Source organism: Taudactylus pleione, unplaced genomic scaffold, assembly GCF_031769625.1.
Source record: "Taudactylus pleione unplaced genomic scaffold, aTauple2 ptg000170l, whole genome shotgun sequence".
NCBI classification, from domain to species: Eukaryota; Metazoa; Chordata; class Amphibia; order Anura; family Myobatrachidae; genus Taudactylus; species Taudactylus pleione.
Genome location: NW_028284572.1, coordinates 5,137,360 through 5,156,156, shown reverse-complemented (window position 1 = coordinate 5,156,156; position 18,797 = coordinate 5,137,360). Strand labels below are relative to the sequence as shown.

The 18,797-nt window shown below is 40.3% G+C and overlaps 1 protein-coding gene across 4 annotated transcripts in view; it reads left to right on the top strand.

The window, feature by feature from the left end:
• The first annotated feature begins 1,542 nt into the window (after positions 1-1,542).
• GRIA2 (glutamate ionotropic receptor AMPA type subunit 2) overlaps positions 1,543-18,797 on the top strand; it is a 232,105-nt gene continuing 214,850 nt past the window's right edge. For all 4 annotated transcript variants that reach the window (XM_088475313.1, XM_088475311.1, XM_088475309.1 and 1 more), the window contains exons 1-2: positions 1,543-2,089; positions 2,448-2,588. In XM_088475313.1, coding sequence (XP_088331439.1) covers positions 1,978-2,089; positions 2,448-2,588 — 253 coding nt within the window. In that variant the 5' untranslated portion in view covers positions 1,543-1,977. The remainder of the gene's footprint in view (positions 2,090-2,447; positions 2,589-18,797) is intronic.

Below are 18,797 nucleotides of genomic sequence, written 5' to 3'. Positions count from 1 at the left end.
TTCAAACTTGGCCCTCCAGCTGCTGTGGAACTACACATCCCAGCATGCACTGCCACCTTTTTGATATAACAGCATGCTAAAACTATGTGCAGTGCATGCTGGGATGTGTAGTTCCACAGCATCTGGAGGGCCAAGTTTGAAGACCCCTGCCCTAGGGTATCAGCATTGTTTTCACGGAACCCCTAAGCCAAAAGTTTGTTATTGAGAAATTCAGGAACAAATGTAGTAAAGTGAAGTAAATTCTATTGACCTGTCATACTTAGGCTCAGTTATGTGTTGGTGGACAGGTTTGCACTTCTGTTAGAACACATATTTACATTACATTGACCATAAATAATTTTATTTGGTGTTGGACCACCAACCTGAGGCACCCCTGCAAGTGTCCTGAGGCACCCCAGGGTGCCACGGCACACAGTTTGGGAACCACTGGCATATGTGGCACTTACCCACCCGCTGCTATGGATTTGTGTACCAGGAAGAATTATCCCTCAACCCATATATGCGCCTATTGGGGATATACATCATCCCCTACTTGGAACACTTACCCACTCTCTATGCATGTTCCTACTGGGCACTTACCAACCACCGTCAGGGGCGTTTCTAGAGAGGAGGGGGCCCGTGTGCAGTCTCCGTCACGGGCCCCCTCCTCTCCGCCTGGCAGCGCACTTAGCTGTGCGCGGTCAGCACTGGAGTTATAGACTCTGGGCACTAGAGTGTGCCCAGTCTATAGTGTATGCACAGGGCACCGGGAAAATGGCCGTGGTGGACATTTTCCCTGTACTGCGCATACACAAATGACGGGAAAATGGCCGCCGCGGCCATTTTCCAGTTGTTTTACAGCACCGGACTCCCGCGCCGACGTGGGACTCCGGAGAGGTAAGTAATATTATGGGTGCAGGGTGTGCAGTGCGGGCCACCCCTGGACCCAGGGGCCCGTGTTCCCCGCCCACCCTGCACCCATTACAGATATATAGAAACGCCCCTGACCACTGTGTATGTGTACCATGTAAGCTTATTACACCCCCCCCCCCCCCCATCTGGCTACTGAGTATACATCCACCTTTCTCCCCTCCATGTAGATTATCTGCTGAGCACACACCCCATCCCCCATGAATGTACCTACTGGGCATACACTCCACGCCCCATGTATGTACTGTGTACCTACTGGGCATAGATACACTCCTTCCCCGTACTGTGCATGTGTCACGCTTACACCCACCCCCTAGGCACCCACTAGGTTCAGTTGATCACGCTCCCACAAGAGACACCGTTTGGAAGCATGTGACCACATAACAAAGCTCAGATGTAAATGCTGAGGCAAGTCCCGGCAGCTCGGGGGCCTCTAGGTGCGGCCTATAACAGTTCTGACCACGCAGGGCCCGACAGCCACTGGGTACTGGGCATCTGCTCCATTATAATCACATCCTAGTATTATGCTGCAGCTTGCCGCCTGTGCCTGTATCAGACTGTGAGGCCGCCCCGGGCACGCCCCGCGCCTGACGTCAGGAGCTGCGTACGGGTATCCTGCTCAGCTCGCTGTCCGTGGTGCTGGAGCGGAAACCAGGGAGGGAGATCACCGGCAGCAGCGGCAGACGGTGCAGTGAGCAGGCGGAGCTGGGTAGTGGGCGCTGTGAGACCAGAGCTTGCTTCTGCTCCAGGAGGAGACGGGGGACAGCGACACAACGCCGTGCACACTGCTCGCCCCCGGTGCACGCTCCCGGCCGCTTCTCTCTTTCTCTGTGTGAGTGTGATGAGTGTCTGAATGAACAATACTGAGACACTGGAACCACAGCACCGTCAGCTGCATCCGTCCATTCCTTTTTATTTCAGCAGCCAGAGCCACCACCATCATCATCTCTCCCTACACCAGCAGCCCTCAGCTTCTTATGTATCGGATTTTCAATGAATTCAGAAGTGTCCAGCTGATCTGACCCATCAGACAGACAGCCACAATATACAGGAGGGATTTTTTTTTGGATGCTTTCTTTTTCTTTCTTGGAAATGCAAAAGATTATGCATATTTCTGTCTTCCTGCTTCCTGTGCTTTGGGGGCTGATTATTGGCGTATATTCCAATAGCATACAAATAGGTAAGCATCTTTCTTCACCTGCATGGCCACCTTTGTGTAATTCATTCTACCTTTACAGGAATTTATTAAATATACATTTAATGGCACACACACTACTGTATATAATGTAGCTGGATTAAGAAAAACCCTCTATTTTGCATCTTCTTATTCTGATCAAAGCGTCAGGGGTATGTTGCTATGCAATGTCACCAATACCAGATCAATCGATGGAAGAGGAAACCTCTTTGCATAACCACTGTATATGATGACATCAGTACGATTACAGATTGGTGGCACTGACCCGTATTTAATAAACGTGTCTTGTTCTATTATAGGTCAACAGTATAAAATAACCTTATTCTGTGCAATCTCTTTCCAGGAGGGTTATTTCCAAGGGGTGCAGATCAGGAATACAGTGCATTTCGGGTAGGAATGGTTCTCTATTCCAATTCAGAGTTTAGGCTGTCGCCGCATATCGACAATCTGGAGGTAGCGAACAGCTTCGCCGTCACCAATGCTTGTGAGTAATGAATATTTATTTATTTTAAATGCTGGTAATATACAATACAGATGCAGCTGAATCAGGCTGTTGATTTCCACTATAACTGGTTTAAATACAGTAAGCTTGCAATCCTGTATCTGGGAATGTGCAGTGTGCAGTTCACACACTACCTTCCCACTGCAAGTTTGTCCTGCATTGCTTTTTACGCCACCCTGGCAACCAATGGTCTTTCTTGCGTGATTGGCATGGAGCATAACCAAAGGGACCTGTTACTGTATCATTGCATTCCATTACATGTATTCACATGGAACCCATATCCCCTGGGATTGTGATGTTTGCATGTTTTTACTTGTTGAAATATCATTTTTGTAATGTCTCCTTTAAGAGATACATTCTTTAAAGCAACGATTGCTGTGTATGTTGTAATTACCCGCTGTTGTATGTGCAATCTGTACTCCACACTGTATACAGTAATGTGCTCAGGTTTTAATTCAGGTGCAATAATCACCCGTATGGAATTATGGTTTGTATTTAAATATGACCAGATGCAGCATGATGATCAGCCATTTTACCCAGAGTAATATCTCAATGCTCTCCACATCCCCCAATTAGAAAAACAATTTAACTCTGGGTATCAAATGTCAAATAGATAAACATTACAAGTTCAATGTAGGAATCAGGGAAACTTTGAACATTTGGATAATATAATGTGCATTAAAAGCCATAAAAATATAATCTTGTTATTGCAACCTCCTGTAGTTACAGCACATAAACTGTTCTATGTATAGATGCCTATGTAAAGTGACTGATTGATTGCCTCTAGATAAATCCATTGATTAGCATTTCAAAATAAATACATATATTGCATTGCGTTTTAAATAAATGTGTATGGACTTCCTTTTGACATTTTGAATTTTGGGTATTCAATGATGGATTTATAGAGTAACTTTCACCATTAGCTATCACCCAAGAAGACACTTAGGGTTCAATGACAATACCCTTACGGTATGAGCTGTATGCCACACTTACGGTACCTTCGGAGTCGTATGCAAAAATCCACGAGTCCGGGCAAGATCGGACCGCGAGGGAGTAGAAGTGCGGTACTGTTGGTGGCGTTTCCATGCCGTTACAACGGCAACTCACCTCCTCGCGGCTAATAGAATCAACCCCATAATTTCATTGTTTACAGTGTGAATTGCAGTATATCATAGTGGAAGTGCTACAAAATATTAATATGCATTTGGAAATCAAGGCAAAGCGTTATATTGGTTAGGACTTGTTTAGTTGATTATTTAAGCAATTACATGAAAATAGGACAATTGTATAATTTTGCATGTTGTATAATATATGCATATACCTAATGCAGGCCACAATGGTATTTAATAGTGGTCCTGTTTCATATGCTATCCAGGATTCTATGTCCTAGCTCCCAGATGGAATGAGAACATTATCAATAAGCAAAATACTGTATTGGACCTGGAAATCAATTACCATTAACGATCCAATAGTGGGCAGAGTGTGCAAGCCCTGATTCAGTAGCAGTACACTATATGTGGAGACACTAGTCTGCACAGTAAATAAGTACTTTATTTGCTGTACGTTATAGCAGGAATTGTATTTTAAAAGATAGATTTATTTTTAGCAAATGGGCTGACACACAAGGCTTTACTAGAGTTAGCGTTGTTAACTATTTGCATCCATGCAAAGCAGACCATTCCTGAGGAAGGATGGAAGAGATTTTGCCATTTTTAACTATTTTCCAGCTCTGCAGGGATCACTGCATCATGACATTATGACAAGGGGTTGCTGATTCATGCATAAAATGCTCAACCTCACAGTACCAGCAAGCCGTACAGGTCCAGTAACACTGCAGAGAGCTCAGGGAGGAGGGTCATGTAGTGGCTTCCAGTTATTTTCCTTTTCACCCTCCATCCATGGCCTGGGAACATTTGAACTTGCACCCTTACTAATATTTGTCATTCAATGGATACTATTTGTACAGTTTAAACCCTGCTTCTGATACACACATTTGTGACATCTGTCTATAGCATGATTATCTATGCCAGTATTTTACTATAGTCATCTGTACATAACTATATTTTCAGTATTATACTGTATGAATGTATGTATGTATGCAGAGTACAGTACTGTAGCTTGGCATTCTCCCCATAAATCCCAGCACGCAGCCGCACTCAACCGGAAATGAAGGCTTCTCACTGTCCGGAGTCAGCTCCTGCTCTGTGTGATTTGCATTCAGCATGATGCAGATTTTCACTTGGCACCTCTGCATCATCTCTTCCTCTGTCCTCTGTATTCTATGCTGGTGCTGCTACTTTCTGCTCTGGAACCGTTGATTGATCACTTGAGAACAATGTATAAACTATGGTCCATGTCATAAATAAAAGCAATAAGAGATACAATGCACGTACAGTGAAATTCCCCATCGAGATAATTAGTAGATGCGACTGGGATGCTATCAACATCCACTTCAACAACTGCTTCATGATTATAGCAGAGATGGTCACGATAAGGTCATATTACTAAATCTGAACATTTAATTTACTATAAGATTTTTCTGTAATGCTAATTACTGAAAGTGCCTGATAGGTACATGCTGAAAACTCTGCATCGTTCTGTATAATTCCTAAAGCTTTTTTTTTTATTTAAGTGGAAATTCATCCAACGGGATACATTAATGTGCAGTTAAAACAACCACTATTTTCCATGGCAATTAAATACAGAGACATTACATATTCATTTTTAAGTCTTGTTAAATATGAATTTAATAAAGCAGTGTATATGACTATGTGTAAAGGAAAATTATCATCAATAATAATTTTTAATGTAAAATTACGTGTTATTAAAATTTGCGACCTGTCTTTTGTTATTTATATTGTTTTGTTATGATGTGTTTGTATATTTAGTAAAGGACATATTCCAATGTAGTACTGTGCTTGATGCACTGTTTTACTTTTTACACAAATGTATTAAATGCAGCCAGATGTTTTATAACCTACTGTACTGTATATAGGGTTGGGTATGGGAGTCCAGCACAAGGAATGTCAGCTGTCAAAACACAGACAGCGGCATCCCGATGAAGAGAATCCCGACAGGGGATACATAAGTATGCTAACCCTCCCCCCTTCACCCTCTAACCATCCTTTTCTGCACCCTAACCCTCCCTACCCCGCATCTGCACCCTAACCCTCCCAGTCAGTGCCTAAACCTAACCCTCCCATCTTGATGCCTAAACCTAACCCTCCCCCTTAATGCATAACCCCCCTCTAGTGGTGCTTAACCCTAACCTCACCCCTACTGCAGCCTAAACTTTACCCCCCCCTGCCTCTAACAGCTAACGATCGGGATGCCGGCTGTCGGGATCCCGGCATTGGCATCTACACTCATGTCGGGATTCCGGTGCCGGTCTTCTGTCCGCGATTCAGGATTCTGGCACCGGGATTTCGTCAGCCACCTTCCAGATGGTAGGTAATGTAACTTCATCCGCTGTATATGGTGTTTGCTGACTTTTCACTAGGAGTGTGCTTATTGCTCCTATAAAAAAGTAATACAATGCATCCTTACAGACTTGTTTTTTGTTAAGTTTAGCTATGTACAATTTAAATATATGAATTCTTCATGTCTGTTTTGAGTAATAAGTAGTTTTAGATCTAGTGTTTATCTTAGTGGAATTAAACATGTTTTTAATTTTTTAATTATTTATTTTACTAGCTAAAATGTAGTTGTTACTACAGACAATGACATGTTAATAAGTTTCTACATTCATAAATTTATCAGCTAATAGCAAATTGCCGTGTCATATACATGTGGCTTCTACTGGCGAGTGGTGTGTTCAAGAAACATGCCTAGAGCTTTTTCACCTTACTTGTGAGTCTACAGTGCATATCTGCTTAGGCAATTAGGAGGAATCCTCTACAAAACATTAATACATTTTAAGGATGTGTTGGTTGAATTTAATGTATTAAGTGAGATGTTACTGTATAGTGGGTTGTTAAAAGCTTAAAAAGTATACTTTCAAAATAGTGCATGTTATGCTAATAAAATATAAAGTTCAGCTATATTTTGAACTTTGTATTGATGGGCGGTGTTAATGAGTTATTTAAAAAAAAAAAAATTGTACTTGTTTTGGATGTCCTGCACTCCACATTCACCAAGGTCCCAGATAGCGGTAACGCTGCAATATGTGGCCATAGCAAATTATACTTTTTGGGGCCCCACTACCACCAATAATAAAAAGACCTTCAGCAAATCACCTTCTTACTGTCTCTACACATATAAAGAGGACATATACTGAAGCATGTAAAAGTTACTTTCCACTATTTTAGCTTGGAGAAGAGGATGTCTTTACTGTCACCACTTAATTTTTTGACTTCCACCCATCTTACTGACAATCCTTTCTCTTCTTGCCTTACATTTTAAATAGTAAATTCATTAGTACAGTGGTGAAATGGGGCACCCGGGAGAATGGGGCACTTCCCGCTGGGCCGGACCCAGCCAAAGTCTAAATGCTGGCCATAGCTGCAACATCAGGACAAGTTTGACACTTGCGACCACATACAGATGCAGTCAGTTGGATGCTGGGCAGTACCCGTCCGGAATAGGGACTGGTGAAACGCCTGGGGAGTGGGCTGAGTTTTTGTCTGGGAAGATATGCCTCATTGTTTATCATCTGCCGACTGTTGTACTGGGGCCTGGCAACAAGTGGGTGACTTCTTTCCCTCACGGGCTCTTGGAGACATCTGTGGCTGGTTTAGGCTCAGCTTAGTGTGCTCCACAGCTCCAGCCTATACAGCCTCCTCGTTTCTGTGATGGCGGGTTGCTGTGCCATGTAGCTACTGTGCTTTACATTGCTCGGGCTACTTGGACAGTGGCGATGAACACCTTAACCCCATCTATGCCTGATGCTTGACAGAGGGGTTACCCTTTGCCTGCTACACCTGCTGTTTGGAAGAACAATGGGCATGAGAGCTGTGGGAGTTCTCCTTCTCTTGGTTCGTCCTGCAGTGTGTATGGTCAGTGGCTATCCCACTAAGGAAATGACTCTTACTGACTCCACTCTCTCTTTTGAGGCTTCTGCACTACTTTAGTGCTCTACATAATTAAATAATCTTGCACCAGTACAGTACAGTACTCCTGCCCTGGGATCATCCTAATTCAGCTTTACACAGTCCTCCAGCTCTGGATTTGCACTGTCTGTACCCTGGTTGACTGCACCTTACCTCTCTGTACAAACTGCCCACAATGGCAGTAATGTGACATGATCTTATTTCAATAATTGTTTTGGTGTCCTGCCTAATGTCCTGTAGCCTCCTTCCCCCCATAATGGCTCCCAAACAAGATGCCCCAAGTCAAACAAGCTTGTACCTCCAGCCAGTTTTTTTTAAGACACCTCTCCCACAACCTTGGTCTGCTCTGTACAAAAACACCTCCCCTATAGATTGTAATCTGTCAGAAGCTGGGCCCTCTTCCCTCATGTACTCTTTCATTGTTTACTTGCCCCATAATTTCCTCCTCCTTAGCATCATTTTGCACTCAGTGGCCCTAAACCCAGGGTGAAGCTATGCTTCATGTCTCATCTTGGTGCCCCTTCACCCCCTTTCTTATTTGCCATCTGACTCCTTCTTATACCCTTATGTCATCACACTCCCCCATTTAGGGCTGCTTCATAAATTCCCTGTGCTGGTTTTCATCCCAATAAGCCCCTGCATTAGTGCAAAGACTACAAAGATTAACAAATATGTCAGATAGTCTTCTTTCTATCTATACACATGAATACCTGAGTGATTTATTTTTATGATACCATTCTATACTGGTGTGCGCCTGCATTTGAGGACATTTGCCAAAAAAATATATACCCCTGGGAAAATGCAAAACCATAATAACCACCAATATATGTTAATCTTTACTGGAAAAATGATGTTTAGAATTGGATTGGCTGCTGTGGGTTACATCACCTTTTCTATCCATTTATTTTCCTAAATATCTCTGAAGGCATCTAAGAATTATGTGCTTTTCATTCCATTACTATTTATTCAGATTATAAACCAAAATTTAACGTTTCACACATTGCAGAAATACATTAGAAGTGCCTGCACAAAGTAGAGCATCTGGCGGATCATCACACTTTAATTGTATGGATGCAATCAGCGTGTAACATTCTAGCGCTGGGCCCCATATGTATTAGTACAGAAAATAATGCTTGCTGACAAATGGATATACAGTATAAGACCACATATTCTCAGCTCTATTACTTGTACATATGTACCAAAGCTTAATAAGATAGTGCTACTCTGGTCACAGATCTCTAGGACTACAAACCAGGGTGTTATAGTAAATACAGAGATATATATTGTATACAGAAAATTTTTTTTGAGTTTCATGACCCAGAAAACAGCCTCTCTTCAAATTGGTATTTCATTAGTAAATGCTACTGAATATTTCATATTGCATTTATTTGTAGCGTATGTGAGTAAAATGAGATAACATACTGACCAACGGCCGTAAAGAGTAAAATTGGGGTTAGTGCTGAGTTGCCCCCAATTGCGCCCCCAATAAAAAAGCCACAGTTGCGGGCATTTCAGTTGCAGCTATCACAAGATACGTGCAGGTCAGCACCAGTAGCATACGCGCCAGGTTTACGATAGGCCTAAGTCACATATCCCTACACATCTTTTTAACCAAAAAATGCAGCTGATGTATCAAATAAAGCTCTTTATCTTGTATATGGAGAACATTTCTTTTTAATAAATGAACAAAATAATATATGCACAAGACTCCCAGAAAATCATTTATCAGTGCCATGAGCCAATCACAATCACTATTGCTGACGACTGTCGTCATCTTGTACTTGCATCTGCTCTCAATATATATGTATATATATGTCTCTGTACCAGTCTGCATCTGTTTGCAGTCATGCTGGGGAGATACAGTACACTCCCATACTGGGTGCTTACCTACATTTTGATGGTGTCCTATGGGATACAGGGGTTCAGGTAGGAGATGTGGTGCCATGAATATTAGGATTATGCCACAGTGGCAGGCCATGGTGACACGGTTACAGCATTTACCAGGCGCACCAGCATGCTTTGCACTGATAGAATGTTATTAAACTCCAAAAATGTTGTTTGTTGTAATTCATCTAAATTGTGGCTCAAAATGTGTGATTCTACAAGGTAATCCGTGATCAGTGATTTGCACTGTCAATCTGTTATTGCAGGACCTTCCACCAATAATTTACAATTGCTTGGAGAAGCCAGCAGTGGTGTTAGTGGCTGATTCAGCGTGCAATGCTAAATGCAGATTCACGATTATTGGGAATCTGTGCGAGCGCAGGACCCATTCTGATTGACAGGCAGAGGCATTTAAGGGGTGGTGTGGGGTCGACCGGCGTACCTGGAAAAGGCGGCGCATCCGCCCCATTTTCCAGGAGTGGCAAGGCTAGGGATGCAGTTTCCTGGCCTCGCAAGCTGCCCAGCCTGAGTAAGCTGAGACTTACTCAGCTGGCTGGCGTCCCCGCGCTGTCCACCATGTCAGCCCAGCCTGCGACCTTGTCGTAGTGCTGGGATCGCAAATTCAGCAGGGGGTGTCATACACCTCCTGCTGCATTTGCATATTTGCAAGGACGGAATTGCAAAGCTGCCTGCATGCAGCTTTGCAAATCCGGCCCCTGCTGAATCACCCCCTTAGTCAGGTGCTTAGTGCATAGAGCTCAGTGCAATCTATGCTGGCACATAGCAGTGAAGAGTTGAAGCAGCATTTTTAGAACATAATTGCTCCCTTGTGATCGGGGAGGATCATTCTCTTTCACTTCACTGTGTCAGCATTTCAGCAGTCGCACCTTATTAATGCTAGTGGCTTTAGCGCCCATTTGACGCCACTGCAACTGACAGTTATTACAAATAAATTGAATATAGTGATGTCTCATTGAAGAAATTGCTTGGAATAACCAATTTGTTTTATTTGTAGTCTGTGTGTTTTAACAAATTCATCAGTTGATATGGATTGGATGTGTGAATTCCTTTCTTAATGTTACTAAGTAAAGAAACAAACAAACTGCACCAGTTAGGGTGTGAAACAAAAAACACTGGTTAACATAACGGGGAGATACACTAAAGCCGCATACACTCTAGACAATGTGTGTATGCGGCGATATCATCAGTGACAGGCCCGGTGGGGGTGCCAGCATCGGTAAGTGTATACACACTTGCCAATGCTGACAAGCGTTGGACGACCGACAGCGGGGAGGACGGGGGTAGCGGGGCCATGGTATGGCATCGCTCACAATATCCCCAGTTTGGGCTGCATGTACTGCCGACTGGGGATATCGTTAACAACCCGCGGGATAACACATCGTTGGTCGTTCGGACCATACACACTAGACGATACGAATGATATATCGTTGAACGATATCGTTATCATTCATATCGTTCAGTTTTATCGTCTAGTGTGTATGCCCCATAAGCCTTGGAGAGAGATAAAGTAGAGAGAGATAAAGTGCCGATCAATCAGCTCCTAACAAACATTTTTTAAACACAGCCTGTAAACTGACAGTGAGCTGATTGGCTTGTACTTCATTTCTCTCAACTTTGTCACTCTCCAAAGCTTAGTACATCTCCCCCAGTCTGTGGGACAAAATGACCGCACAGGGTGAGATGGCAATGTATTGTCTAGGTATTTATATACTGAAGTAGCAAATAACACTAATGGCAAGTGCAAAAAAACATGGCTTTGCACAATTTAGTGCATTGTAAACAATACACCTATTGACATTTATTTTGTAGGGTACTTGAGAACACCTATGTAATTAATGACAAGTACAGTAACAATGGGTTTAGGAAACCTTCATAAATCTATTGTACTGGTCAATACAAGGCTAGTTATGGCTGGTTAACAACTGGCATTAAGACATGCGGTGGTAACCAGTGCTTGTACATGCAGTTGGGGGAGATCAGTGGTGTTCAATTGCATTGAAAGCAAATAAACAATACATGCAGCATTCATGAAATACTAATGTTCCACTACCACTGACATTTGATACCAGTGTATAGGGAGCAAGTAACTGTGTACCTTGGTAAAACCATGCTGCACGGAGAGATTAAGATGTGAGAGGGAGGTGTCCAAACTGACGTCTAAATTGCAGTGTAATAATAAAACTGTCCAGCATTTGTGGGCTACATGCAAAAGCAGCAAGTATTTACCCTGCATGCAAAAACAATTATGTATTTGCACCTTTTGCATTGCTGCATGGTTTGTCCAGTTACTTGTTCTATCTTACTCTATTCCTAAATTTGAATCAGATCCACTGTTATTAAATGGGTGATGCCTCTGTATACCAGAAATGTCAGTATGTTTACAGAGAAGAACTGTATAAATGTCTGAATCTCAAAGGCCACCTCCTCATTTATGGCTTAAGTTAATCAGTAAGGGAACATCAGAACTGTTGCTATTACAGTTGTCACTTAATGAGTGTGACTGTCTTTAAAACTTATATTGCTAAGAGAAGTAATGGCCTGAACTTTCTTGCGCATCGAAGGCTAGTGCGGCCGAAAAGGGCATGACCTCATGGCAGGGGTCGTGACCTCACAGGAAACTTCATATCCGTGAGCCACGACCCCTGTTTTCATCTTGCTGGAATCAAGATCAGTGCTCCAGGAGCTGCTGGGCTGCACCCAATCCCTCTCTCCTGTGAATAGATGCCGTGCTTAACATTCTTGCCCAACATTCTCTATAGCCACATTTATTTCATTTTGGCTGTACTTCCTGCAAGGTTCTGTTTTCATCTGCCAACAAACTCCATCTCACCAACTTTAGGCACAGCTTTTTCATTGGAAGTTGTAACCCTCTTGGATGACTGCACACCTTTACATATAACGGGTACATTTCTGCAATATTTGCTTTTGGGGATTTTTTCAGCTTTAATTCACTAATAGTAAATGGATCAATTGTATCAACATGGGCAGAATTAGATTCCAGAGTGTAGTCCAACTTATTTTCCTTAGGGCACAAGAGGCCCAGTGTAACTTGGCCACTCCAATAGGTGTAGCGTACCGTCTTTTTCTTTATTTTACGTATTATTCGCATTGCAGATGCAACAAAACACCACTCACCACGACTTTAAGAGCGCAGGAATTAGTTTTAAAAATATACAAAGTCGCAGATTAAGCACCACAGAACTTGGCATAACAAAAGCATCATAGCACTTTGTGTACAGATTCAGACTTATTCTCACACAGATGTACAAATGTTGCACATCAAATTGATCAGTGTCATCTAGCAAAGAAGTCTTGTCGATTCCAATAGTTTTATATATATGAATAAGATGCACATTTTGAACAAGAAAGATTCTCAGCACAGCTGAGTTTCCTGGACCCGGCACATAGAGAGTGACTGTTTGGTGCGACTGAAGCCACAGTGTATGAAGACACATCTGTATGTATGCGCAAGGTTATCAAGTGGGGACATTTATGCACAATTATATAAGGTGTAAGAGTGCATATACTGTAGTTAGTAAATGACCTGTGCAGAAAGGCTTTTGGTAGGGCAAGCTATGCCAATGGGGCTGTACAGCAGATTGAGGAATGGTGTCAGGTATATTATGTAAATAAGTAAAGCATAAATCATAGCTGCCTACTCTTTCGGAATGTCTGGGAGACTCTTGAATTGGGGGGATACCTGGAGTGCTTACTTGCTTAAGTTCATAAGAGGAATAGCATTAAACCCCACTCACAACATTAAATACCTAGTGTCAGGGATATAATGATGCAATGACATCAGCATGCCCCTGACAGTGTTTCACACCGTGTCATCATGTTCTGTTTACAGTGTCTCATTGTTTCCTATAGTATCTTGCCCCAGAGCTCCATGAACAAGATTGGAAAGTATTGTATATTATATAAGTCAATGCTGCATAATAAATGGTTTAAAACTATTTTTATGGGAAAAAAATTAAGATTAAAATCTTTTGATGTATGTGCAGCAAAGAGAAAGAATAAGTTATAATATATACTACTTTCACCTACAAATACTGAAAATCAATCCAGATTTTTTTTTCTAATCTCTTCTTGAATAAAATGACCAGCCGACAGGAAATGTTATATACCGTACAATGCTTTCCATGGCCATTTTACTCAATGACAATATTGTTATAGTAGTCAAGAATTGTCAGTATATTAATATGGCAGGGACCACAATGCATATATAACTGCAAATAATTAGAGAAAATGTGTTGTGGGGTCACTATAAATAGAGCATTTAAAACATAAAAAACAAGTATGGTAATAAAGTTACTACAGTATACCTTTCTTTAGTTATAAATAAAATGCATATGTTTATCGCACCTTTTTTCTGGCATCAGAGGCTAGAATTCATCAACACTTTTCACTATTGGAAACTCACTGTAGTAATTATATACAGAAATGTATGCTCTATAGCAGCTGCTTTGTACCTCTGGTTTATTGTATTTTACAGTTGAAGGAAACCCTTTGATGTGTTTGATATGGTGTTGTAGATAGACAGATAAACTGCCTTTGTTTACTTTTTTATTCACTACTTTGTACATTTTCTCATATGTCAGGAAGGGTACATTAAAAATAGGGGAAGGTGGGAGTTTTTGCTACATATTTTGTATATTATACATTTTTTAAATACACTGTATCATTATTATTCATATTTAGATTTAATCATTGCTATACAATCTTTCATAATTCCCAATTTTGTATTTTATGCAGGTGCCCTACATCAAGGGTTGTTTTTCATGTCATAGTCATATTGTCTCCTAGATATTGGTTTCTTTTATGGTAGAGGGTCTTTGTTTTGTGGAGGTAAATACTGTATATGTTGCGCTAGGTTTTTAATATGCCTTTCCCATTTTGCAAAGCACATATACTGTATTACTTTAGTTAGGTATACGGGTATATTGGTGCTAACGGATTTGGATAATAGTTGTAAGACTGCTGACAAGAGTTGTTTGGCTTCAGGGCATGAGCAGGAAATACTTTGGAGCCAATTCAGTGTTTTATGCATTGGACCACCCCTATCCGTTGCTTGTTTTGAGACCCGTCATCATTATCAGTGAACACTTGCACCAGCACCATCCTTGTGCAAAAACATATCTTAAAATAGGTGTACCGATGTGTCCACATATATCTTACCTCCATGCGCTACAAGTTGTGCTAAACATAACGGGTGAGCGATGTGCAACTCGGTAGCACAGAGCGTCTCTTCGCGCAACTTTTTACCCTCAAATGCATGTCATTTGCAAAGCGATGCGAATAGGACACAAAATGATACGCAGCATGCCTATATTATAAAACAGTAGATGTATCTGCAGGCGGAAAGCTATGTTACAGTGTCACAGATGCTTACACTGTAATGTAGTATTTTGCTTGCAGATATACCCGCAGTCGCATACAGAAGTAAGATGTACAGTATGTGGACACATCTAGCCTCCTTGAGAGTTAAACAGCTCTTCTAGTCACGCCATGCTGTGGCACGACTCGGCAACACAGAGCATCTTTTCTTATTACTTTTTCCCTTACAATGTGTCTTATTCGCAAACGTGCACAAGCAGGTTCTGCTGATTAAAATATGTGGCATGCCTATATTCTGTGTGCAACTGACACTGTAATGTAGCATTCCGCATGCAGATACACCCGCAGTCGCACACAGATTATAGGCATGCCGCATATCATTTAACTCAGCAGAAGCTGCTTGTGCATCCATTTCACATCTCTTTACAAATAGGATGCATTTTAAGGGAAATATTTGCACAAAGAGACACTCGGCGCTCATGCGTTATGTGTAACGAGACTTGTACCCCACGGAGGATAGATGTATGTGGACACATCTATACATATAAGTCTGCATAGCATGCAATTTCATTGATGACACATTACTCCCCAGTTATGCCGCATCAATAGGAGACATAACACTGTTGTTCATTCAGCATCGCCTGTATTTGTGTACAGTGTGCGCAGTGAAAAAACATGCAATATGCACCCAAAAAATAGATGTGTTCAACTTTACATTAGTCTCTGTATGTGGTACTGTAGGTCGACTAGAGCTCTGCAATTCTTCCAGCACGTAGAGTATATTTATGTGGAAACTCTGTGTAATCTAGCAGGAGTAAGTTATGTTCTGCTTAGTACTATGTATGTATGTACTGTATGTATGATACAGTAGGAAAAGGACCACTAGTCCTAAAATAGATTTGCTCCAATTTGTGCTTTAAATTTGCTTTTTATGCTTGTCTCCCAACTTTTCATACAATTTGTTTTATTTTTTATTTTTTTTAATGATTGTGGGTTAGTATTACTTTGTACTATGTGGAAATTTAGTTTTTTTGGATTCTTAGAGAATCATTGTCAAATTTTGTGAAAGTGAATTTCATACACGTTCATTGTAATCTGTTGAATGCATTATGAACATTTATAGACATTGAGAATAGGGATGTGATATCTTCTGTATATGATTTTAAGTTTAGGACTGATCACTTATGGTGTTTATTGTTCATTTTTGAATTCTACATGGCCAATCTGTATAAAACCAATTATATAATTTGTGGACTGTGTGTTGAGCAGGGTTTTTGTTTAATATTAGTAAAACATTTTGTGTGTTTCACTGGATTTCATTACTTTAATATTTTAATGGTTTAGTCTTTTGTCATTTCTACAAAAAAAAGTCTGGTGAGTCCACATCAAGGTATACATAACCTGAACCAAAATAAGTAGAGAACCGACTTATAACTCAAATATCAGGATTTTATTCCTATTGGGTGTAAATGTTGGTGGTGCACCAGAGTCAGTAATTACCAAGTAACAACAGTCTTTCTTCCTCTCTGTTTTGTTGTTTCTTTTGTCATTTTTAGTAAGAGGGCTGAAGTCCCTGTCCCCTGTTTGAATTGGAAGGTAATTTCATTGTTGAATGTTTTATGAAAATAATAAATATTCCTGACTGGTCAAGGAAATTGTCCTAATGGGAGAGTTTTAATTTTGATTACTTTTGTAATTCCTTAAATTGTCCAGAGAGAGTTGAAGAAGTTAGAGTGTTTTGATCTGCTGGGGGTGCTTACTAGGTTTTAGATTTAATGAATTTGCTATTGTGCGAGTTGATGGGTGTTTATGTAATTCTGACAATATATCATTGCATATTGTAATGTGCACAAACTTCTGGCAAATTAGTACTTTTCATTCTTTACATCCTGATTTGTTTAATATATTTGAGATTCTTAATTCAGTCCTTGTGCTTCAGTTTGTTGTCTAGTATTTTGTGAGCTTTGTTGCCTCTGGAATTCCACTGTAAGTGTTGTCAATGTGATCTTTTTTTTTAAGATATATTTTTTTTTCATTTTTGAGCATAGCAAATTCAACAGTATAGTTCTTTTTTTGGCTAACTTTACTAGACAATTGTTTGATAATTGATTCCACTTTGTGTATTTGCTTTATGAGGGCATTTTTTGCCCTTTTTTTAGTGCCTAAATGTCTACGTTTCTTTATCTTAATTCTTCTTAAAATGTGTACCATCTGAGAAGTGTTTGTTTTCATACAAGTTTTGGGTTAAAGTCTTCTAAAAGATTATTACAAGATAGTTACAACTGGTAATAGCTTAATTTCACAAATTCAACCTCTTATGCTTGACACTTTGCAACACCTTCTAATAACAATAAAGGATGACATACTGTATGTTCTGACCTCCATGAAAAAATCAGGGAAGGCACAGCTGCATTATAAAATAGAACTTCTCACCTAGAATCTAAAATTAAATGAATACAATAATAAAAATGTACGAAGACCAAAAAGAACTAAATTCATCACTCCAAGATAGAATTGCAGACCTTGAAGCTGGATCTCACAGAAATAATATTAGAATCAAAGGTTTATTTGAATCAGTTGCCCCAAATGACTTGGAAGCCCGTGTAAAAATGCTTCTTAAAGGTCTTCTGTCTTCCATTATAGAACTAGACAATATACTTTCACTATCTCAACCTTAATCAATACCTTCTGAAACACCTAGAGATGTTCCCATGTGTATACATTTCTAACAAAACAGTGACAATAAATGAAAAGTAGAATTTCGAACTATTACAAAACACAGTGAGATCCCCAAATCCATTCTCACTACACAAAATTAATTCTGTAGACCAAGATCTGCAATGATTGAAGAATTGGAAAATCTTCTATATTGCTATAGAATCGAATCACAATCTCAATAGAATAGTTCACAGTCTGGAAATTTTCTGAATCAAAAACTTGGTTATAAAAAAACTAAAAAAAACTAAATAAATTGAAACCTCAAAAAAACTTGTAAATAAAATTATGTTTGTGTTGTGTGTTTATATCACATACTTAGTGTGCATTGCTGTTAGTTCTCTTAATGCACTATAGATAAACTTTAGTAAATACATATAAGGTTACCTGCTTTTTTAATGTCTATCCATTTTACATGAATATCTAAAAACATATAGCACAGCTTTGACAATCCACAGTTTAAACAATATAAAGATAATATTCACTTCATTTAGCAACATAGAATATGGCATATAAAACCCTTCACTAAAAATGGAAAAAAAAATTTTCGCCAAACAATGAAAAACTACATTGGTCTTGCAATACGGGAAACTCGCCTCTAAATATTTGATGCCATAAATTTATCGACAAGTGGATCTTTAGTAAAAATAAGTAGCACTCTTGTTCAGTAAATAAATGTTAACAGATATACATAGCAGAGACCTCATATTTATAGGAGAATTAAAAGAAAGGGGAACAATATGAAAATATATAATCCTTATCAATAATAGGAGATTTGATATATCTTCAGGCCCGCTCTTAAGGCGCACATCTACTAGGCGATAATAATGAACGATTGCACGATTACGACATCGTAATCGTGAAATCGCTTATTAATTGTGCACGAATCGTGTCGGAAATGACCCGAGATGCGCGCTCCAGCTGGACGTTTCCGACATCAATCATCGCCCGAACATGCCGGTCAATCTGCTGATAACGACAGATTGCCCATGTTCGGGGATGAGGAAGGGTGCCTACACTGAACGATTAATTGTTCAGTGTAGGCACTGCAAGGGATAGGGAACGACGGTACAATTACAATGTTGTAATCGTACTGTCTTTCCCTAGTCACCTAGTGGGTGTGTGGCTTTAGATATAGTAGATCTAAGCAATCTAAGGCCCAGAAACAGAAAAACAGAAAACTTAC